The 23,866-nt window shown below is 39.3% G+C and overlaps 1 protein-coding gene across 6 annotated transcripts in view; it reads left to right on the top strand.

The window, feature by feature from the left end:
• The window catches only part of LOC135099098 (calcium-dependent secretion activator-like), a 187,092-nt gene that overhangs the window by 101,815 nt on the left and 61,411 nt on the right, over positions 1 to 23,866 (top strand). For 5 of the 6 annotated variants that reach the window (XM_064001534.1, XM_064001533.1, XM_064001536.1 and 2 more), the window contains exons 5-7: positions 9,870 to 9,949; positions 19,060 to 19,208; positions 20,409 to 20,489. In XM_064001534.1, coding sequence (XP_063857604.1) covers positions 9,870 to 9,949; positions 19,060 to 19,208; positions 20,409 to 20,489 — 310 coding nt within the window. The remainder of the gene's footprint in view (positions 1 to 9,869; positions 9,950 to 19,059; positions 19,209 to 20,408; positions 20,490 to 23,866) is intronic. The other variant, XM_064001532.1, reaches the window with a different exon arrangement.

Raw genomic sequence — 23,866 nt, 5'->3', positions numbered from 1 at the left:
CACTGGATGGCTAGAACTCGCCCATTTCCCACACGGTGCTACATCTAATAAAATCAAGAGTCAAATGAGGCAGTACTTCACGCGATGGGGCGCCCCGGAACAGCTGTCCACTGGTGGGGGGCCGAACCTGGCGAGCGAGGAAATGTCGGAATTCCTCAAGAAGTGGGGTGTCATTGCACGCCTGTCCTCAGCACAGTACCCACAGTCAAACGGGCGGGCCGAAGCAGCGGTCAAGACAGCCAAAAGAATCATCAGAGCCAACACAGATAGCGGGGGCTCATTGGACACGGACAAAACCTCCCTCGCTGTGCTGCAATACCTTAACACCCCGCTGCGATCTGTCAACAAGTCCCCCGCCCAACTTGCCACCGGAAGGCAGCTGCGTGATGGCGTGCCAACGGCCCGACGACATTACAAGGTGGACAGGCACTGGGGAAGGACGCTGCGTGAGAGAGAAGTGAAAATGGGGGAGGAAGGCAACACCCTGATGGCAACCTGCACACCCAGACAGCTCCGGCCCCTGTCCCCCGGCACACGAGTAAGGATGCAGAACCAGGCCTCGGGCACGTGGGACCGCACGGGCTTGATCGTGGAGGCGCTGCCCTACAGGCAGTACACCGTCAGGCTTGATGGTAGCGGCCGAATAAGCCTCAGGAACAGGAAGCATCTGCGGCCCGTCGCTGAGTCAACCCCACCGCCCGCACCGCCAACCCTGCGCCCACCAACCCCGCCGGCCGCTCAACCAACCACGACACCCGCACAAGTCTCAACCCCCACCCAACCTCAGCTACGCCCCGCACCCAGGAGGCAGGTGCGGCGACCGGGGTGGCTGAGCGACTATGTGTAACACACACACACACAGACAGACTTCAGGCCAGGTAAAACCATCGTTCTTCTAGTTTGTATTTTGTATTATTATTTTCAAAGGTATTGTTCTCTTTTTGTTCCTCACCCGTACGTGTATACTTACCTCCATTCCAAGTTTAGTTCGTTCCCCTCCCGTGCCGTCGTAGCCCGTTATGCTCATACACATATCAGATTAATGTGTTGCAGGCACACATTTATCTTACGGGGGGATACTGGATATATTATTATTTGTACATGGTGTACGATATGTTTTCCCGGCGGCAAGCCAAGCACTGCTTGTCGCCAAGAGTGTATCCTCAGTTCCGGGCCGAGCCCAATAAAGGAGAGACGTGTGTCCCTGTGTCTCGCTCCCCTGCCAAGCTATCTTACAAACACTATGAAGGATAGGGCCCTGGAACCATCCCTCCACCACCAGGAGGCAGCACAACTATTAAACTCCTTCATTTTCCACCAAATACAAAAATGTGCAAGTAGACTTTACGTATCGTGTATCTTGTGGGTAAGGTACTTAAAGTGCTTAAAAAGTCACCTACCTCAGTTTTTTATGGGTTTTTATGATAACAGACTTGTAAGACATATTTCTTCTATAGTCGCAAGCTAGTAATTTCTGAACTAGAGGAATTTTTCAATTGTTATTTGAACCACACGGAAGGGCTATAATGGCAGACCTGTTCAGCTCTTGTCTCTTCATGGTCGACACTGCTGCCACCTACCGATCTTCTTCAGCACTAATATTGAATGCTCCAATCACATTTGATAATTTCCTTACCTCCAGCTGATGACATTAGCAATAAAGAAAACTAATAAGGTTTACTAGGTTAGGTAAAGTTAGGTTGTTAGGTCAGGTTAGGATAGATTAAGTTAATTATGTTTGGTTAGGTTAGGTTCGTTTAGGTTAGTTAGATTTGGTTAGGTTTAACATTTTCTTGATGATTTAAGTTTCTTGGGTTTCTGTGATTCATTCAGTGTGTAAGTCAAGTAAAAACGAAGAAGAAAGTAAAATCACCATTGTATGGAAGGACTGGTACAAAGCAAAGATTTATCCAAATTTGCTTTTCACAGATTTAAGATTCTGAGGCAGCACTACAATTTGTCAAGTCACAAGTTTATTTGAAAGTTTTCTATTCTTTAGTGAATTAGAAACTCAGTGGCTAACTGAGAACTTTTTTGATGAAGATTATAAGGCAAGGCGCACATTGAGACGCAGGGCAGCACAGAGCAGGGCAGACGCAGGGCAGGGCAGGGCAGGGCAGCACAGCGCAGCACAGGCGTGGTGCGCACATTGAGAAGCAGGCTGTCGTCCTGTGCGGTAGTGTTGATCATGGCTGTTGCCAAAAATTACTTTGGAAACCTTAGTTCCGATTCCGACTCAGAAAACGAGTTCGAGAAAGTAATGTTATTATATGACATTTGTAGAGCAAAGAGGTCAGTGTGGAGGAGTGAATACATGGAGAAGAGGAAAACACATGGAGAATTTGCCCATAACTCGTCCTTATAAGTTCCTCTCATATAATCAGGATGACTAGTGTCATACAGCACTCTTTGATGGCGAACAGCCTCTATGAGTTGCTCCGTGGACGACATTGTGAGTACTAAAGAGTGAGTTGCTATCAAGCTGCCCCGCACGTGGCACAGGAAACTGCGTTCGAACGACTGCGTCGCGCAGGCCGACACAGGTCTGCATCTGTGCTGTGCTGTCCTGCGTGTCAATATGCGTGCTTAGGTTTAAACCAGTAAGATGCAGTTTTCTGCCCTGCTCTGTGCTGTGTCGCCTGTGTTGCCAGCGTCTCAATGTGCGCCCGGCCTAACACATGTTTTTTGGCACGTGTAAAAGTGTAAAGAAATAGTACAGGTTGAGGTAGTAGTATTAGTACTGTAGTAGTAAGCATGCTCCTGGGTGTGATAATTATGTAAAAGGCTGGAACATGCTAGTTCATTATGTTGATTGTCAATTATACGTAAGAATTTTTGTGCTTGTGGTCAAAACTTCATAAGGCAGTGGTGGGGAGATGTTTGTTGTGTGTGTCAAACTCTTGATTTGTTAGTTAATTACTTGAGTACTTATCAGTGAGGGTTCCTTCTGCTGGTTATTGCACTCAGCTGCATCAGTCATCCTTTCTGATATAAATGTCTAATACTTCAAATTATTTTTTATTTATTTTTTTAATATTGTAATGCTTATTGGCTAACTTTGGTAATATGTACAAAGAGGAGAGAACATATTGTAATGTGTTTCACTTTGCAATGACATATTGCTTCAGGTAAACTTCAGAAGTGCAGTAGACATATTAGAAAATTTAGAAACAGTGGTAAATTGACATGGAGTCAACTGTAATAAAATATTATTAAAGAGACAGCCATAAGCTGTAGTTCCAAGCAGCAGCTACCCAACGAGCCACCACTTAACAGCTTAGCAGTACACTTTTACTTTTGGGCTGTTGTTCTTGAGTACTACATTACTGCCCTTTCTTATTATGAGACCATTAATTTCCTCAGATCTTAAGTAAAAGGGAATAACTGTGATTACTGGAGTTATATACTCAAGTGCAGCAGAAAGTGGAGAATAATAAGGTGGGGTAATACTCGCCATGTGCAGTCACCTGTGTGCCATGAGCCCATGACATGAGGTAGCATCCCTGAAGGCTTTGTCCTCTGATTAGGATTGATTTCAAAGGTCAAGGAAATTATGTCAGGTTCAAATGGGTTTGATTCCTATTGATGGTGCAATTGAAAAATAGAGTCATTATGAAAAAATACTTTTGAAAACTCCAGTAACAAGTTACCAGTACTAGGATGCCAATACATTTCAGAATGTGGCCCAAAGTACTTCAGTTTTGTTAAATACTCTGAAGAATATTTATAAATTTTGGAAGTACTGCACGTGAAAGAATCTTTATAAATTTTGGAAATACTGCACCTGTGTATTGTCCTGTTACATTGTCTATAAAGTAGGGAAAGGTAATGATAAATTTGAATAAGTAGATGAAGGAAACTGTTTACCATAGTGACTACCTAACTATGGTCTGCATTTTAAATATTCTATAAAGTAGGGAAAGGTAATGATAAATTTGAATAAGTAGATGAAGGAAACTGTTTACCATAGTGACTACCTAACTATGGTCTGCATTTTAAATATTCATCTCCAATAAGCCATTCAGAGAAAATCTGTGTTTGGTTAGCAGCCCTGCTACTACTGCCCCGTAGTTTGATTGAAACTCTGCCTTCCTTAAGAAATACTTATATTTCTTCACTTAACTTGTTCTTTGTTCTTTAATCTTTCTCTCCTATCTTTCTTTCTATGTCCTTTATTCCTTTCTCTTTGTCTTTTCTATTTTCTCTAATTTCTTTTTCTTTTCTTATTATCACATTTTTCATCCTTATTTTCTTCAGTTATTTTGTTTTTTCTCCATTCTCTCTCTCTCTCTCTCTCTCTCTCTCTCTCTCTCTCTCTCTCTCTCTCTCTCTCTCTCTCTCTCTCTCTCTCTCTCTCTCTCTCTCTCTCTCTCTCTCTCTCTCTCTCTCTCTCTGCAGTTGTAATCAGTCCCAGTAATGCAAAGCAGGTCAGCACAGCCCCTTCCTGGTGGTGTGAAAACAATTTTTTTCCTCCCATATCAATTCTTACTCCTTCCACCTTTGAGGCAATCTTTTTTTTTCCACCTGACTTCCTTGTGTTGTTTTTCTGCTCCAATGACTAACATCTTTTTCTTCTCCTTTTGCCATTTCTCTAGAGTCAGGGGTTGGTGCCAGTTGTTTCTGTCTCTTGAATCTTCCTCTGTGACTCCTATCCTTTGCAATTCTACTGCAAATCCATCCCTCCATCTCACTCTCTGTCTTTCCCCCCACCATCTTTTTCCCTCCCTTGTGCAAATCCTGCTGTTCATCCTCTCAGTGGTGTTATTAGTGCACTTCATCCCCTTATGTTTGTCATTCTCTCATTTTTCTCTTTGTCTTGTTCACTTCACATCTCCTCCAACTCGCTCCATCGGTACAGTTTTCATCATGGTTCTGTTATTTATTCGCTAGTTGGGTTGGTACCTTGTAGATAAACCACATCTAGGCTACATCAGCACTCGGTCCATCGTTCCATATCAGTTTTCGCTAGTGTTCCTTGGTACTTGGTCCATCGGTACAGTTTTCTTTGTAAGTTTAGCTGTAGTTTCTCATCACACAGTCTGTCAGTTCATCATATGTTCAGCACTCAGTTCATTGGTTCATGTTTCTCGAGTGTTTTTCAGCACTCAATCTGTTGCTTCGTTATAAGTTCCACTACTTATCAATGGAACACGGTTCATTGTAGATTACACTTGTTATTCTCAGCTCTCAGTTCTGCTAGTTTTCCTCAGCATTCAGACCATCAGTACTGTTTTTAACCAAGTTTTGCTGGTAATCCTCGGTTCTTGGTCCATCGGTTCGTTATGTTTCCCTAGTTTTATTCAGCATTTGGTTTGTGTGTAGTTGAGCATAATTTCAAAATCAAGTCACTTATTAATGTATGTAAAAGTTGTAAAAACAGACTTCATAATAATTGAGTCTTTGTTAAAACACACATGGTAAACATCAGTTAGAGGAAGTCACTCTTAATGGCTTTAATGTGCATGTGAAATGCCATTTGAATAAGAAGAGCTATTAAATAAATTTGAGGTGTTTACAAGGATGGAAAATCTCATTGAAGAATAAATAACAGTGGTGGTGATCAGAACAGGAGGATATGCTTTGTGAGTCCCTCACCACAAATTAAACATCACTGGGCTCATCTTTTCTTCCAAATAGGTACTTATTAACAAGTACTATATTCCCCAGTATCGAAGATGCTTCACACTCGAGAATACCCCAATTTTGACAAATTTGAAAAAAATAAATAATGCAAGAATATTAGAGTAAAAACAAACAATCCTAAAAACTAAAAAAACATCACACAAAATATACAAAACAAACAGCAGTCATTGAAAATCAGGCCACATGTCCTTTTTATGTTAGGAATTGTTACAATTAGTGAATCATGATGGCAGCCACCTGTTAGTGAGTGATCACAATACTCTTGTTATAAATCAGATTTGCTGGTAAACCCTTTTAACACATCACAGTTTCACTTCTTTTGTAACTTTATGGTATTCCCTTAAAGTTGGGCTGTTTGAGGAGAGTGAAAATACTGGCATTGTTGATACACATGTAAAATACCACTGACCTGCCTTTTTTTTTTTTTTTTTTTTTTTTTTTTTTTTTTTTTTTTTTTTTTTTTTTTTTTTTTTTTTTTTGTAGGAGGGACACTGGCCAAGGGCAACAAAAATCCAATAAAAAAAATGCCCACTGAAATGCCAGTCCCATAAAAGGGTCACAGCAGTAGTCAAAAATTAATGAATAAATATCTTGAAACCTCCCTCTTGAAGGAATTCAAGTCATAGGAAGGTGGAAATACAGAAGCAGGCAGGGAGTTCCAGAATTTACCAGAGAAAGGGATGAATGATTGAGAATACTGGTTAACTCTTGCGTTAGAGAGGTGGACAGAATAGGGGTAAGAGAAAGAAGACAGTCTTGTGCAGCAAGGCCGTGGGAGGAGGGGAGGCATGCAGTTAGCAAGATCAGAAGAGCAGTTAGCATGAAAATAGCGGTAGAAGACAGCTAGAGATGCAACATTGTGGCGGTGAGAGAGAGGCTGAAGACAGTCAGTTAGAAGAGAGGAGTTGATGAGACGAAAAGCTTTTGATTGCACTCTGTCTAGAAGAGCAGTATGAGTGGAATCCCCCAGACATGCGAAGCATACTCCATACATGGATGGATAAGGCCCTTGTACAGAGTTAGCAGCTGTGGGGGTGAGAAAAACTGGCGGAGACGTCTCAGAATGCCTAACTTCATAGAAGCTGTTTTAGTTAGAGATGAGATGTGAAGTTTCCAGTTCAGATTATGAGTAAAGAACAGACCGAGGATGTTCAGTGTAGAAGAGGGGGACAGTTGAGTGTCATTGAAGAAGAGGGGATAGTTGTCTGGAAGGTTGTGTCGAGTTGATAGATGGAGGAATTGAGTTTTTGAGGCATTGAACAATACCAAGTTTGCTCTGCCCCAGTCAGAAATTTTAGAAAGATCAGAAGTCAAGCATTCTTTGGCTTCCCTTCATGAAATGTTTACCTCCTGAAGGGTTGGATGTCTATGAAAAGACGTGGAAAAGTGCAGGGTGGTATCATCAGCATAGGAGTGGATAGGACAAGAAGTTTGGTTTAGAAGATCATTAATGAATAATAAGAAGAGAGTGGGTGACAGGACAGAACCCTGAGGAACACCACTGTTAATAGATTTAGGAGAAGAACAGTGACCGTCTACCACAGCAGCAATAGAACGGTCAGAAAGGAAACTTGAGATGAAGTTACAGAGACCAGTATTCTCAATCATTCATCCCTTTCTCTGGTAAACTCTGGAACTCCCTGCCTGCTTCTGTATTTCCACCTTCCTATGACTTGAATTCCTTCAAGAGGGAGGTTTCAAGACACTTATCCACCAATTTTTGACCACTGCTTTGACCCTTTTATGGGACTGGCATTTCAGTGGGCATTTTTTTATTAGATTTTTGTTGCCCTTGGCCAGTATTCTTCCTACATGAAAAAAAAAAAAAAAAAAAAGGAAGGCCAGAAGATCACCAGTACAGCAGCCTTGACAGAACCCATACCAGCAATCAGATAGAAGGTTGTGAAGTGATAGATGTTTAAGAATCTTCCTGTTGAGAATGGATTAAAAAACTTTAGATAGGCAGGTAATTAAAGCAATAGGACTGTAGTTTGTGAGATTAGAACGGTCACCCTTTTTAGGAACAGGTTGAATGTAGGCAAACTTCCAGCAAGAAGGAAAGTTAGATGTTGACAGACAGAGCTGAAAGAGCTTGACTAGGCAAGATGCAAGCATGGAGGCACAGTTTTGGAGAACAATAGGAGGGACCCCATCAGGTCCATAAGCCTTCCGAGAGTTTAGGCCAGCAAGGGCATGGAAAACATCATTATGAAGAATTATAATAGGTGGCATGAAGTAGTCAGAGGGCAGAGGAGAGGGAGGAACAAGCCCAGAATCATCCAAGGTAGAGTTTTTAGCAAAGGTTTGAGCGAAGAGTTCAGCTTTAGAAATAGATGTGATAGCAGTGGTGCCATCTGGTTGAAATATAGGAGGGAAAGAAGAAGAAACAAAGTTATTGGAGATATTTTTGGCTAGATGCCAGAAGTCATGAGGGGAGTTAGATCTTGAAAGGTTTTGACACTTTCTGTTAATGAAGGAGTTTTTGGCTAGTTGGAGAACAGACTTGGCATGGTACCGGGCATAAATATAAAGTGCATGAGATTCTGGTGATGGAAGGCTCAAGTACTTTTTGTGAGAAACCTCTCTATCATGTATAGCACGAGAACAAGCTGTGTTAAACCAAAGTTTGGAAGATTTAGGTCGAGAAAAAGAGTGAGGAATGTACGCCTCCATGCCAGATACTATCACCTCTGTTATGCGCTCAGCACACAAAGATGGGTCTCTGACACAGAAGCAGTAGTCATTCCAAGGAAAATCAGCAAAATACCTCCTCAGGTCCCCCTGACTAGCAGAGGCAAAACGTTAGAGGCACCTTCGCTTAGGGGGATCCTGAGGAGGGATTGGAGCGATAGGAGATATGAAATTGTGATCAGAGGAGCCCAATGGAGAAGAAAGGGTGACAGCATAAGCAGAAGAATTAGAGGTCAGGAAAAGTTCAAGAATGTTGGGCGTATCTCCAAGATGGTCAGGAATACGAGTAAGGTGTTGCACCATTTGCTCTAGGTTGTGGAGGATAGCAAAGTTGAAGGCTAGTTCACCAGGATGGTCAGTGAAGGGAGAGGAAAGCCAAAGCTGGTGGTGAACATTGAAGTCTCCAAGAATGGAGATCTCTGCAAAAGGGAAGAGGGTAAGAAAGTGCTCCACTTTAGAAGTTAAGTAGTCAAAGAATTTCTTATAGTCAGAGGAGTTAGGTGAAAGGTATACAGCACAGATAAATTTAATTTGAGAGTGACTCTGTAGTCGTAGCCAGATGGTGGAAAACTCAGAAGATTCAAGAGCGTGGGCACGAGAGCAAGTTAAGTCATTGTGCACATAAATGCAACATCCAGCTATGGATTGAAAATGTGGATAGAGAAAGTAGGAAGGAACATAAAAGGGGCTACTGTCAGTTGCCTCAGACACCTGAGTTTCAGTGAGGAAAAGATGGTGGCTTAGAAGAAGAGAGGTGGTGTTTTACAGATTGAAAATTAGATCTTACACTGCGAATGTTGCAGAAGTTAATGAAGAAAAAGTTGAGGGGGGGTGTCAAGACACTTAGGGTCATCAACAGAAAGGCAATCCAACCTGGGGACATTTATGGTCCCCTCCCCAGATGGGGACTCCGAGGCTGGTGTAGGAGTCGCCATGATGATTTTGAAATTTTTGAGTGAAGGGTGTGTGTGTTATTAGGTGCTTGTAGTTTTGTGTGGAGGAAGAGAGTTGTCTTTAGAGGGCAGGCTGTGACTGCCCCCTTGTGTTGTGAGACACAAACACAACGTGCAGTGAGGTCACAGCTGGGTTTAATGATAAGTTCACAGCACCCCCTGAACAGTGCTTTAGACCTCACTGGGAGTAATTATCGTTTCGGCAGGTGTCTACTGCCTCCTCCTTTGACTACCCATATGGAAATAGGTTTTTGTTAATGCCTAGATTTTTTTTAAACTTTAATTTATGTACTACTTTAACCAATTATAATTTATGCACCTCATTGTGAGGCCATACTGAGAAGTTCAGATTACTGTCAAACATAGATAACCTTGCCTAGGATGAGCCTATGAAAACGTAACTTTCTCCAAGACATTTTTATTGACGCCGGGAAATACAGTAATCAGAGAATGGAAACAGACACACTGAATAACATCACATCAATTTGATTTGTACAGATTAATTTGCTTTGTATGTCTTTGTCATCCCTATAGCATAGTAGGGGTCACATGTCTTATGGTGCCTCTGTTCTCTCCCTACAGGTCCCTCCTGGAAATTGACGGTCTCAGTAAGGAGACTGTGCTCACCTCCTGGATGGCCAAGTTTGACATGATAATTAAAGGTAAGGATACAGAATGACCTTTTCTGTGTTACTGCTCTCACTGCTGCTGATGTTCCTTGCCGATGGCAATGATTAATAAGCCTAGTTTTCCTACCACTGTTATTGTTGAAAACTGTATACTAAGACTGCACACAATTTAAGAGCTATTATCATTGAACACAAAAATAGTATCTTAATTGCAGTGTTTTCATTTGAGTTAAATCTACATGTATTTGTAGTATTCTGGTCAATAATATAGTGTCTAATAACCTTTGAAAATCACTCATTCTTGAGATGTTGAGTATTTAAATATTTAGATGATTCTTAGCCATCTTGTTTTTAGCTGTTGAATTTGTCAGAGTTGTAGCTGTTATCCTACTCTGTCCTCTCACTCTTCTTCAGAAGCATATTTCAAGTTATTCACTTTACTACTTCTTTTGGTATAATTTTCATATTCTAGACATCTTTATTTTCTGTTCTAGATTGGTAATGTTTATGGATACTACAGTTCTTAATATTGAAATAGTCTGTCTGGATTGAGGCTGACTTATTCAATGTCAAATTTTCCTCCACCCTTAAGAGTGACTTGAACTTATGCCAGTGCATTATGCTGCATACACAGAGTAGTATGCAGCAGTCTGAGCAGTCTGTAGCAGTGTCTGAGCCCACCAAGCAAAGCCCATTCAGTGCTCTGTTCGCTGCACCATCCTGTTTGTGCTCCCACTCAACCTGCACATCTGTGCCCTTTCACCCCAATATGTTGTCAACATGGGCAAGGAAAAGGACTTAAGTGCACAGACCAGTGCCGAGATCATTGCCCTAAAGAGATCTGGTCTTCAAACAAAGGCAATCTCTGAACAGATTATTGTGTGTCCAAGGAGCATCTGGCACCCACACAATCTGTATCCACAAGGAGAGGCCTGGTAAGGCCAAGAAGACAGATATTCACTCCCAGGTTATTGTATAGCATGAGTTAGAGTCATAACCACATGTGACAACAAGGAAAGAAAAGAAAGCAACCTATATACATTTGGTGAATGCTTTGTGAGAAACATTAATAGGTGCATCTCCACCAGCCATTGACCAGTGAAGAAATCCCTTTTGACTCTTAGGTAGAAAACTAATAGGGTCACTTTTGCAGAAAAATATATGGTTTTGACTGCAGAAAAGTGGCTAGGAGTACTGTGGAGTGATGAATCAGTCATAAACAATGGGGGTGAAAATGTGTACTGTTGGCCCAGTAGCGACTCTCTTGACCCCTGCTATATTCAAGCGACTGTTAAGCACACTGGCAAGACAACAACTGGTTGTGTCTTGCTTGGCTGACTCAGAAGTCCCTACTAATATGCCACTCTGTGTAGGCAGGTTAATGTATTGCATGATTTAAAGTCTCCTTAAGTGTGAAGCAAAATTTAACACTGAATTAGTCAGCCTTGCCCCAGGCAGACTAATTTAATGTCAAGTAGTGTACTAATTCATACTAATTTGATTTCAGGGTGCATTTGTAATTGTTGAACATTACTACTTTTATTTCATAATCATCTCCAGGCCCCCTTCTGGCTTCCTTTGATGAAAAACATCTGCTGCAGTTCATTTATAGATACACTCATCAGAACAATATTAGTACTCTGTACATCTGAGATTATTTAGATATTCTCCATATACGAGTATCTAAGTTCATGCTTCTTCCCACTCTAAGTTCTGCAGATTTCCTCTTACAGCACAGTAAACAGTTTAGGAGAAAGTTTTGCTTTGTTCAGCTTTTCTTTTTCCCCAGTTTGTTCCTTATCTTATGCACTGTGGCCTGCTTGAATTTCAAAGGATATGTTCTTCCACCTTCAGCCAATCTCTCTCTCTCTCTCTCTCTCTCTCTCTCTCTCTCTCTCTCTCTCTCTCTCTCTCTCTCTCTCTCTCTCTCTCTCTCTCTCTCTCTCTCTCTCTCTCTCTCTCTCTCTCTCTCTCTCTCTCTCTCTTGAAGGAAGAGATGGTTGTGGCAAACATTGTACACATGTTTAAAGAGAATCTGGATAAATATGGTTATGGAGACAGGACAAAATGAGCTTTGGCTTGTGCCCAGTACAATACAACTAGGTAAATACAACTAGGTAAATACACACACACGTACAGGATTGAAAAGTATGACGAAAATGGAACAAGGCCAATGAAAAATAAGATTCATGTTACAAACAGCAGCAGAACATTTCTTGCAAAGAACAGGAAAATTGGCAAAAGTAGAGGGAATGAAGGAAACATAGATAAAAAGAGACATGAATGAAAAAGAGAGAAGTAAACTGAAAGAACTGAGAGTAGAGACCCAGTCAAAAAATGAGGAGAGAACACAGGAACAAGCAAGAAGATTCAGCTGGAACATTGTAGACATGAAAGTGAGGAAATGGTGGCACAAAAATGCCATGCAAGGTCACCAAGCAGAAGTTTAAAGATTATGTATACTAATTTAGATCTTTTGGTGTCAATCCAATTGGAACTTAAAGACTACTTTAAGAACAATAAACCAGATATAGTATGTTTAACAGAAACTAAACTAAAAGAGGAAATAAAGTTGGGATTTGCAAAGGAAGGATATAGCACATGTAGGAGAGACAGAAAAGGAAAGGGAGTAGGAGTAATGTTTTGTTGTTGAACCTATTGGAACTTAAAAGACTAGTTAAAGAACAATAAACCAGATGTAGTATGTTTAACAGAAACCAAACTAAAAGAGGAAATAAAGTTGGGATTTGCAAAGGAAGGATATAGCACATGTAGGAGAGACAGAAAAGGAAAGGGAGTAGGAGTGATGATATTGGTAAAAGAGGATATTGTTGTTGAGGAAGTAGAATATGGTGATGGAATGGTGAAAACATTGAGTGTTGTGATTAAGATCAAAGGAAGTGAAAAAGGAAAATTATTGTGACTTACATACCACAAAAAACTAATGCATGGGAGATCAATAAATTTAAAAGTATGAAACTAGAAACAAAAAATATTATAAAGGAAATGATAAAGAAAAGTAACAAAGTGCTCTTAGTAGGAGACTTCATCACATCAGGAATTAACTGGAAGGAAATGGAAGTGAAAGAAAATGTTGGGTCATGGAGCAATGAACTAATGCAAACCATGATGATTAATATAATGAGACAATAGGTGAACGAGCCTACAAGATGCAGAGGACAAGAAGAATCATCACAGTTAGACTTTATGTTTACAAAAACTGCAGAAAGTAGACCAAGTATACATTGTTTGAGCACAATGGGAAGAAGTGATCATGTGATAATAGAATTAGTACCACAGGAGGAAAAAGTATTGCACAGGAAAGAACAGTACAGTACAGTTCAGAGTTTAATAAACTTTATGGAAAAGTTAACTGGAAAAAGCTATTTGAAGGTATAGTAGTGCAAGAAAAATATGAGATATTTTTGAGCAAGTATAGAGAGGGGGGTGCAATAGTTTGTGCCAAGTTATAAAGTGAAAATTGGGAAACATGAATGGTATAATGCCAGGTGTATAGAAGGAAAAGAGAAAAAGGACAGGGCATGGAAGAAAATGATGAGACAAGTGAACAGAAATACAGTGAAACCTTGGTTTTGGAACTTAATTCATTCCTGAATCCAGTTCGAAATCTGAAATGTTAAAAAACCGAAATTATTTTCCCCATAGGAATCATTGTAAAATAGATTCATCCGTTTTCAGACACCCATCCACCATGTCTTAGCGGGTAATGATCAACACTCCCACTGCTAAGATGGCTGCTCCACATCTCCAATTTAGGATTTTTTTTTTCTCTCCAGAAAGGATGTATTGAATAAACTTAATGACATAGAATTCATCAAAAGATATTGTTTAGACCATGCAGGTCTTTGTCACTGATCTAGTGAGGAAAGCCTTACAGAGTGACACAGAGAAGAGCAACCCATTTACCACCAAAATTAAGGTGATCATAACACTTAAACATCTTGCTGCTGGAAAAAGCTACTGGGAAAATGCAGTTGTGCAGTACTTCTGGCATTGTGGGTCATAGAGAGAGCCACAGGAGGCTCAGGATAACTCCAGAGTGCAGAACCTTGTTTGTTTACATCAAGGTTCTTCAACATCTTCAACAGGATCACATTTAACTTACTTCAAAGATTGATTTACTGTCTTACCCTCTGTGTCTCTCCTCCAAATATATAAAAATGAAAGAAATTTTTATAGAAACTATAAATTAGTAATATATGGTTGCTTTTGCTACGTCATGTAGTATTTGAAATCAAGTTATTTTGTTCTAAAACCAAATTATGGTACGGCAACTGAAGCAATTATGAGTTAAGATTTTTGTTCGAAAAGGGAGATGTTCGGTAACCAAGGTTCCACTGTGCTAGAGAAGAATACAGAAAGGCAAGGAATGAATATACTATAGAAAAAGAAGAAGTAAGTAGTAGTAAGAAGAGAAGAAGAAAGAAACTTTGAAAGTGACATAGTAGGAAAAATAGTAGGAAAATAGTAGGAAAATGTAAGGAAGGATCCAAACTTCTACAGATACATAAACAGGAAAGTGAAGCATAAGGATGGCATAAACAAGTTAAAAAGGGAAGGGAGAATTTATGGAACCACTGAAGAGATGACTGAACTAATGAATGAGAGCTTTCAGTCTCTATTTACAAAGGAAATCAAATTTGTGGCACCAAAAGTGGCATCACAGAATGAAGGAATACAGGAGATACAAGTAAAGAGACAACAAATCAAGAGGCTGTTGGAAGAGCTGGATGTTAGAAAAGCTATGAGACCAGATCAAATAAATGCATACATATTAAAATAATGCAGAGAACAAATGGAAGAACCCATATGGAATATAATTAACAGCTTGTTGAGAGAAGGAAAAGTACCAAGGGAATGGAAAAGAGCTAACATAGTGCCAATATACAAGGGGAGAAATAAAATGGAAACATTAAATTGTAGACTGGTGTCACTAACAAGTATTGTAAGCAGGCTTGTGAAATAGTAATTAAAGACAGATGAGTGGAATATCTAAAAGATGAAACAATATTTACAGAAAAGCAATTTGGATTCAGGAAAGGGATATCCTGTGTCACAAATCTTCTGAGTTTCTATATGAGAGTGCAAGAAAAGGATGGATGGGTTGATGTAGTATACCTGGATCTCAGATAAGCATTCAATAAAGCTCCCCACAAGGGAGGGAAATGAGAACAATAATCAGAGACACTAATTCAACTTGGTGGAAAGTGACAAGTGGGGTACTGCAAGATCTGCGTTGGCACCTATTATGTTTCAAATATATGTAAATCATATGACAGAGGATCTAAATAGTTATATAAACTTGTTGGCTGATGATGCAAAAGTAGTGAAAAAAATAAAGGATGAAAATGACTGCAAGGAGTTACAAAAGGATATTGACAAGATACATGCATGGAGCCAAAGATGGAAACTAGAATTTAATACAGAAAACGCCATGTGTTGGAAATAGGAAAAGTAAAAAGAGACCTTCATGGAAGTACAAAATGGGAGGAGAAATAATAACAAAAAGTAATGAAGAAAAAGATTTGGGAGTAATGATCCACAGCACACTATCACCTGAAAGACAAAGATTATATTCGGCTCTACATACAGCTTGTTAACAAACATTAATGTGGTGTTTAACTATTTAGATAAATAAATGATGAAGAAAATTATAACAAGCATATGTCCTAAACTGGAATATGCAGTAGTAGTTTGGGCTCCACAGAGATAAAAAGATATATGGAAACTGGAAAGAATACAGAGGATAGCAACAAAGATGGTACTAGAATTGAAAGACTTAAACCATGAAGAAAGACTTCAAGAGATGAGTTTACTAACACTGCAAGAGAGAAGAGAAAAAGAAGGCCTGATAACAATGTACAAATTAGTAAACAATATAGAAAGAATAGACAAAAATTACTTGATACCACAGATGGAGGAGGGAGAGAGATTGATGAGGGGGCATGGGAAGAAAATAAAGAAGAGTGGCTGTTCATATGACATCAAGAAATGCAGCTTCTGGTGTAGAACTATTGAAACCTGGAATGATTTGAAGGAAGAGGTGGTTGTGGCAAACAGTGTACACATGTTTAAAGGGAAACAAGATAAATATGGTTATGGAGACAAGACAAAATGAGCTTTGGTTCATATCCTGTACAATACAACTAGGTAAATACACACACACACACACACACACACACACACACACACACACACACACACACACACACACACACACACACACACACACACACACAAATGCTTGGGATAGATGGAAGAAGAGGAAAACTGAGAGCAGATAGGAGGAATATATTGATGCTAAAAGCAAGTACATTGAGATAGTAAGAATGGAGAGAAGAAACTATGAAAGAGATATATTAGATAATTGTATAAATTGACCCAAACTATTCTGTAGATAATATCTACCTTCCTTCTTTTTCATCTTCCCATTAATATAATTATTATATTAATGGGAAGATGAAAAAGAAGGAAGGTGTATCAAGATTGAATGTTGAAGGAAAAATCTATGATGATGCACAGGACATGGCAGAGGTTATGAATAGTTTCAGATCAGTGTTTACTGTGGAAAGGGAAGTTTGATGCTGGAAGGGATAAGTTGGTGAGGAATATACTAAGTACAGTCCCAGTCAGTTATGAAGAAATACTTAAGATGATGGAAGAACTTGAAATAAATAAAGCAACTGGTCCAGATGGAGTATCAAACTGGATATTGAAGGAATGTAAAGAACAACTGGCTGATAAAATTCACAGTCTAGCAGTGACATCACCATCACAAGGAAGAGTACCAAAAGATTGGAAGAGACCAAATATTACATCAATATATAAAGGAGGAAATAAGGAAAATCCACTAAATTATAGATCAGTGTCCTTGACTAGGATAGTCAATATTGTGCAGGAGAGAGACAGGTGGGTGGATGGTGTCTACTTAGACTTGAAGAAGGCATTTGACAAAGTACCACACCGAAGATTGCTATGGAAGATAAAAAATTATGAAGAAACTGGAGGAAGACTGTTGGAGTGCATGAAGGATTATCTGGATGATAGAGAGATGAGAACTGTAATACAAGACCAAAATTCATCTTGGCTGAAAGTAACTGTTGGTGTCCCATAAGGGTCAGTATTGGGACTGATAATGTTTGTAATATATGTGAATGACATAAAATGAAGAAATAGTTAGTTATATGAACTTATTTGCAGATGATGCTAAGCTGATGAGAAGGGTAGAAAATGTAAATGACTGTATAGTACTGCAAGATGATTTAAATAAGATAAATAGATGGAGTAAATCTTGGTAAATGGAATTCAGTTTAAGTAAATGTAAAGTAATGGAGTTTAGTAAGAGTAAGAAAAGAATACAATATCATTATGAGATGGATGGTGTGAAGTTAAAGAAGTCAAAAGAGGAAGTGGATTTGGGAGTAACAGTTACTGAAAATTTGACTCTGGACAGACACATTGATAAAATTACTGGAGAGACGATGAATTTGTTAAAAAGATTAAGAATGGCATTCTCATATTTGGATAAAGAAATTATTAAAAAAGTTGTTGATTTCCATGATAAGACCAAGATTGGAATATATGGCAGTGGTGTGGTCTCCTCATACAAAGAGGAATATTATAAAATTAGAAAGAGTACAAAGAGCAGTCACTAAGATGGTTCCTGAGTTGAGTAAGTCGACCTATGAAGAGGGATTAAGAATGCTGGAAATTCCTACTCTTGAAAATAGGAGAGAGAGAGAGAGAGAGAGAGAGAGAGAGAGAGAGAGAGAGAGAGAGAGAGAGAGAGAGAGAGAGAGAGAGAGAGGGGAGATTTAATAAACATTTATAGAATGATAAAATGGTATGGAAAATGTGGACAAAGAAGGTTTTATAAATCTAGACACAGAGTACAAGGGGACACAATAAGAAGTTGAAGAAAGTTAACTGTAGAAGAGACATTAAGAAGTATAGTAATAATATAAAGACACAAAAGTGTTTTGTCACAACAAAACTGTTGTTGGTGGTGGAAGGTTTGCTCCCTGTGATGATCACAAAAACTGTGACTAAGCATCTGCTTTCACTTCTTGTGTTTCTTCATAAGTAAAGTCAAGCCATCCCTCTCCTCTAATTTCTGATGATTATGAATATTTATGCTAGATATGTGTTATATCTATAGTTTCTATTTTTTAATTATTATTCTCATTTTTTGCAGTAGATAAATTGATTTTTCTTCTTAACTTTTGATATTCATATTCTTCCTTTAAGGATCTATGTAGTTTTAGATGTACATTTCTTGGTTATGTGCTTTAATTTCTCTCCCTTGCACAAATATCTCCATTGGGTGATGATAGGATCACTTTATCAGGAAGCATTGATATCTCCCATCTTGCACACCTTTTTGGCTACTTGCTCTATCCAGTCTTGATTTGTGTGACCTAGTTATTTTTTCATATTGCTTTGGTCTTCTAAATTACATTGTTTATCAGTGCTAATGATTAACTTTTGTTCATATGCCTAGATACTTCCAGTATATTTTGCAGCTCTAATCAGTGTTTGATTTTCATTCCATTTGACATTTTAAGCACTTAGATATTACCCATAGTCATTGTTATTCATAATGAGCCATCATCCAAGCTATACTGGTAATTTCTCTTGTTATCCATTTTGCAACAATATATCAATTTGAAGCTCTTCTACCTCAATTTATCAACATCAATATATGTGATCTTGTTGCTTTAGTGACAATTTTTGTTTGACTTGCCTTCTACACTGACATCCACCTCTGTTAAAACTGAGGTGGTGCCACAGGTTTCTGCCTTCATGTCCAGGGAGAGGCTATTTTCATTGTCCCTACAAAATGTTTTGTCTTGGGCAGTAATACAGAACACTGAGATTGTGTAATGAAGCAAAGTTAATACTGGTTGATTGTGTAATGAAGCAAAGTTAATACTGGCTGGTGATGAGTACCCTGCGTGGCTTCAGAATCATGTTACTGTTACCTAAAAATAACCTGCCTCCAGTGTTGTCATTCAAGTTTGTATGTTTTCAGTTACTGGATAAAATTTCAGAATTCCTTTCTTCTGCTGTTCAGTCACACACTGCTTTAGTTCAAAGGATTGATTAGATTATTCTTGATTCAGCAGGTGAAGAAGACAGCAAGAGGCCAGGTCGGATGCAGCAACCGCTCAACAGTGAGCTCATTATGCCTAAAGAGCAACTCTTTGACATGTTTCAGCAAATCTTAGGCATCAAGAAATTTGAGCACCAGCTGCTGTTCAATGCACTTCAGGTGGGCACTTTGTACTTCCCTACTCTATCATTTACTATGTGATTTAACTATGTATTTTGTGATCAGCTGAATAATACATGAAAAAACTTCTCAAGTAATCCATGTTAGACAAAATATGTTGTGGAAAATATTTTAGAAATTATTCATTCCTGTTTGAAGTATATATGTTCTGATATAGCATGAATCAATAATAGTTATTTTTAAGATCATAAACAGAAAAGTTAGGTTTTGATGACAAACATGTATATTGGAGCAAAAATAGCAACACCAATCCTCCTTTGAATAGGTAATTATGTAGAGAATGTGAGAGTTATAGGTTATATGGTTTTCCTTTTGAAATTAGATAAATGGTGTTGGTATATTTAATTGTGTTCTCCCCATTTTTTTTTTATGCTCATATGTTCCTCAGTTCTTAGTTTGCCCTGCCTCTATATATGATATCTGGATTCTGTTAGTCTAGTTTCCAAGTCTGGCTGTTGCTGCTGCTGCTGTGCTGGTGGGGCCATCTTACCCATCACTTGGTTTCTTAGTTTTTATTTTTATTTATATACTATTGTCCTGAACTAAAAAAAAAATGTATTTGAATTTTATAATTCTATATTTATGCCAAACCAGACTTTATTAACAACATGGAGATGAATTAGTCATGTATACTTGACTCAGGAATACAGAGATGGTTCCCTTACATGGAAGCAGTAATTATTCAGTCGTAAATCACAATAATGCCTCTTCAGGTCTCTCTCATTAATGGAGGCAAAACATCAGAGGCACCTTGGCTCTGGAGGATCTTGAGGAGGATTTGGAGTGACAGGGCAAGGTACAAATATGAGGTTAAGATAGGAGGAGCCCAGAAGAGAAGACAGTAACAAAATTAGATGTTAGGAAAAGATCGAGAATGTTGGTCATATCTTCAAGATGGAGAGGGTGTTACACTAATTGCTTTAGCTCATGAAGGATAGCAAAGTTTAACATAAGCTCACTTGATTGGTCAGTGAAGGGAGGTGATAACCAAAGCTGGTGGTGAACACTGAGATCTCCAAGAATGGATATCTTCACAAAAGGGAAGTGAATCAGGATGTGCTCCACTTTGAAAGTTAAATAGCTGAAGAATCAAAGTCAAAGTGAGATGGCAGAAAATTAGGTTGGTGTTCTATTTTTCATTGCCTTCTTACCTTTGACTATCCTTGTTTATATTACCAGCTGGACAGCCAAGATGAACAAGCTGCAGCTATCCGGAGAGAGTTGGATGGACGCATGCAAAAGGTTGCAGAACTAGAGAGGGTGAGTAAATATTTCTTTTTTATATAAACATAAGTGTATATAGACTTGTCAAGGCAAGAAAGCAATTGTGTGTGAAGAAGTGAATGGAGAGTAACAGTGGTGAGTGTATGAAAATGATGCGGTCTTGTCAACTCTTGGGAGGGGGTGTGGTGCCCATTAGTGTATGGACATAGTTGGAGTGTGGGACACTCTATAGGAAGTACCCTGCATCTGCTGTAGTCTCAGGATTAGAGTAGCTGTGAAGTAGGGAGCAGTCTCATAATGAAGCAACAGAGGTAAACCAGTGACAGGGTTCCTGAAGTGTAGTATGAGGCCATGAGGAGGGTTGGCATTAAAAAACTCACCCCCAATAAAAAAAATAAAAATAAATAAAAATAAAAACAAAAACAAAAAAGGCCTTTTTTTTTTTTTTTTTTTTTTTTTTTACATATCAAAATTTAGTTCTATATCATATTGACAAATAAGTTCTTTATATGTACATATACATAAACAGTGTAAATATAATCAAGTTTGACCTGTTCATTTCCTGTAAAGCACAAGTTAACACAGGCTTTGTCCAACTGGACCAACCTGTATCACCATGATCTAAACAAGTGTCTGTTCTCCATTAACAGCAAGTGTCAAAATCTGTCAAGATCTAACTCCTCTTATGACTTCTGGCACCTCGCCAAAAACATCTCCAATAACTTTGCTTCTTCATCTTTCCCTCCTTTATTTCGAGCTGATGGCACCACTGCCATCTAATCTATTTCTAAAGCTGAACTCTTCACTCAAACTTTGCTAAAAACTTTACCTTGGATGATTCAGAGCTTGTTCCCCCCTCTCCTCCACCCTCTGACTACTTCATTCTACCCATCATTAAAATCCTTTGCAGTGATGTTTACTATGGTCTCATTGGCCTAAACCCTTGGAAGGCTTATGGATGTGATGGACTCCCTCCTATTGTTCAATGAAACTGTGCCTCTGTGCTTGCACCTTACCTAGTCAAATTCTTTCAACTCTGTCTATCAACATCTACCCTTCCTTCTTGCAGAAAGTTTGCCTACATTCAGCCTCTCCCTAAAAAGGATGACCATTCTAATCCCTCAAACTACAGTCCTATTGCTTTAATTTCTTGCCTTTCTAAAGTTTTGAATCTATCCTCAACAATGAGATTCTGAAACATCTATCACTTCACAACCTTCTATCTAATTGCCAGTATGGGTTCTGTCAAGGCTGTTCTACTGGTGATCTTTTGGCTTTCCTTATTGAGTCTTGATCATCCTCTTTTAGGGATTTTGATGAAACTTTTGCTGTTGCCTTAGACATATCAAAAGCTTTTGATAGAGTCTGCCACAAGGCTTTGATTTCCAAACTACCCACATATGGCTTCTATCCTTTTCTCCGTAACTTCATCTCAAGTCTCTTTTCTGACTGTTCTATTGTTGCTGTGGTAAAAAGTCACTGTCCTTTCCTAAATCTATTAACAGTGGTGTTCCTCAGGGTTCTGTCCTGTCATCTACTCTCTTCCTATTATTCATCAATGATCTTCTAAACCAAACTTCTTGTCCTATCCACTCCTACGCTGATAATACCACCCTGTACTTTTCCAGGTCTTTTCATAGACATCCAACCCTTCAGGAAGTAAACAGTTCATGTAGGAGGGACACTGGCCTAGGGCAACAAAAATCCAATAAAAAAAATGCCCACTGAAATGCCAGTCCCATAAAAGGGTCAAAGCAGTAGTCAAAAATTGATGAATAAGTGTCTTGAAACCTCCTTCTTGAAGGAATTCAAGTCATAGGAAGGTGGAAATACAGAAGCAGGCAGGGAGTTCCAGAATTTACCAGAGAAAGGGATGAATGATTGAGAATACTGGTTAACTCTTGCGGTAGAGAGGTGGACAGAATAGGGGCGAGAGAAAGAAGAAAGTCTTGTGCAGCAAGGCCGCGGGAGGAGGGGAGGCATGCAGTTAGCAAGATCAGAAGAGCAGTTAGCATGAAAATAGCAGTAGAAGACAGCTAGAGATGCAACATTGTGGCGGTGAGAGAGAGGCTGAAGACAGTCAGTTAGAGGAGAGGAGATGATGAGATGAAAAGCTTTTGATTGCACTCTGTCTAGAAGAGCAGTATGAGTGGAACCCCCCAGACATGTGAAGTATACTCCATACATGGACAGATAAGGCCCTTGTACAGAGTTAGCAGCTGGGTGGGTGAGAAAAACTGGCGGAGACGTCTCAGAACGCCTAACTTCATAGAAGCTGTTTTAGCTAGAGATGAGATATGAAGTTTCCAGTTCAGATTATAAGTAAAGGACAGACCAAGGATGTTCAGTGTAGAAGAGGGGGACAGTTGAGTGTCATTGAAGAAGAGGGGATAATTGTCTGGAAGGTTGTGTCGAGTTGATAGATGAAGGAATTGAGTTTTTGAGGCATTGAACAATACCAAGTTTGCTCTGCCCCAGTCGGAAATTTTAGAAAGATCAGAAGCCAAGCGTTCTGTGGCTTCTCTGCGTGAAATGTTTATCTCCTGAAGGGTTGGACGTCTGTGAAAAGACGTGGAAAAGTGTAGGGTGGTATCATCAGCGTATGAGTGGATATTACAAGAAGTTTGGTTTAGAAGATCATTAATGAATAATGAGAAGAGAGTGGATGACAGGACAGAACCCTGAGGAACACCACTGTTAATAGATTTAGAAAAAGAACAATGACCATCTACCACAGCAGCAATAGAGCGGTCAGAAAGGAAACTTGAGATGAAGTTAGAGAGAGAAGGATAGAAGCCATAGGAGGGTAGTTTGGAAATCAAAGCTTTGTGCCAGATTCTATCAAAAGCTTTTGATATGTCCAAGGCAACAGCAAAAGTTTCACCAAAATCTCTAAAAGAGGATGACCAAGACTCAGTAAGGAAAGCCAGAAGATCACCAGTAGAGCGGCCTTGACGGAACCCATACTGGCAATCAGATAGAAGGTTGTGAAGTGATAGATGTTTAAGAATCTTAAGATAGGCAGGAAATTAAAGCAATAGGACGGTAGTTTGTGGGATTAGAATGGTCACCCTTTTTAGAAACAGGCTGAATGTAGGCAAACTTCCAGGAAGAAGGAAAGGTAGATGTTGACAGACAGAGGTGAAAGAGTTTGACTAGGCAAGGTACAAGCAAGACACTATCACCTCTGTTATGCGCTCAGCACACAAAGATGGATCTCTGACACGGAAGCAGTAGTCATTCCAAGGAAAATCAGCAAAATACCTCCTCAGGTCCCCCTAACTAGCAGAGGCAAAACTCCAGAAGCACCTTCGCTTAGGGAGATCCTGAGGAGGGATTGGAGCGATAGGACAAGATACAGATATGAGATTGTGATCGGAGGAGCCCAATGGAGAAGGAAGGATGACAGCATA

Source organism: Scylla paramamosain, unplaced genomic scaffold, assembly GCF_035594125.1.
Source record: "Scylla paramamosain isolate STU-SP2022 unplaced genomic scaffold, ASM3559412v1 Contig102, whole genome shotgun sequence".
Classification (NCBI taxonomy): domain Eukaryota; kingdom Metazoa; phylum Arthropoda; class Malacostraca; order Decapoda; family Portunidae; genus Scylla; species Scylla paramamosain.
This window is presented reverse-complemented; position numbering and strand designations above follow the sequence as displayed.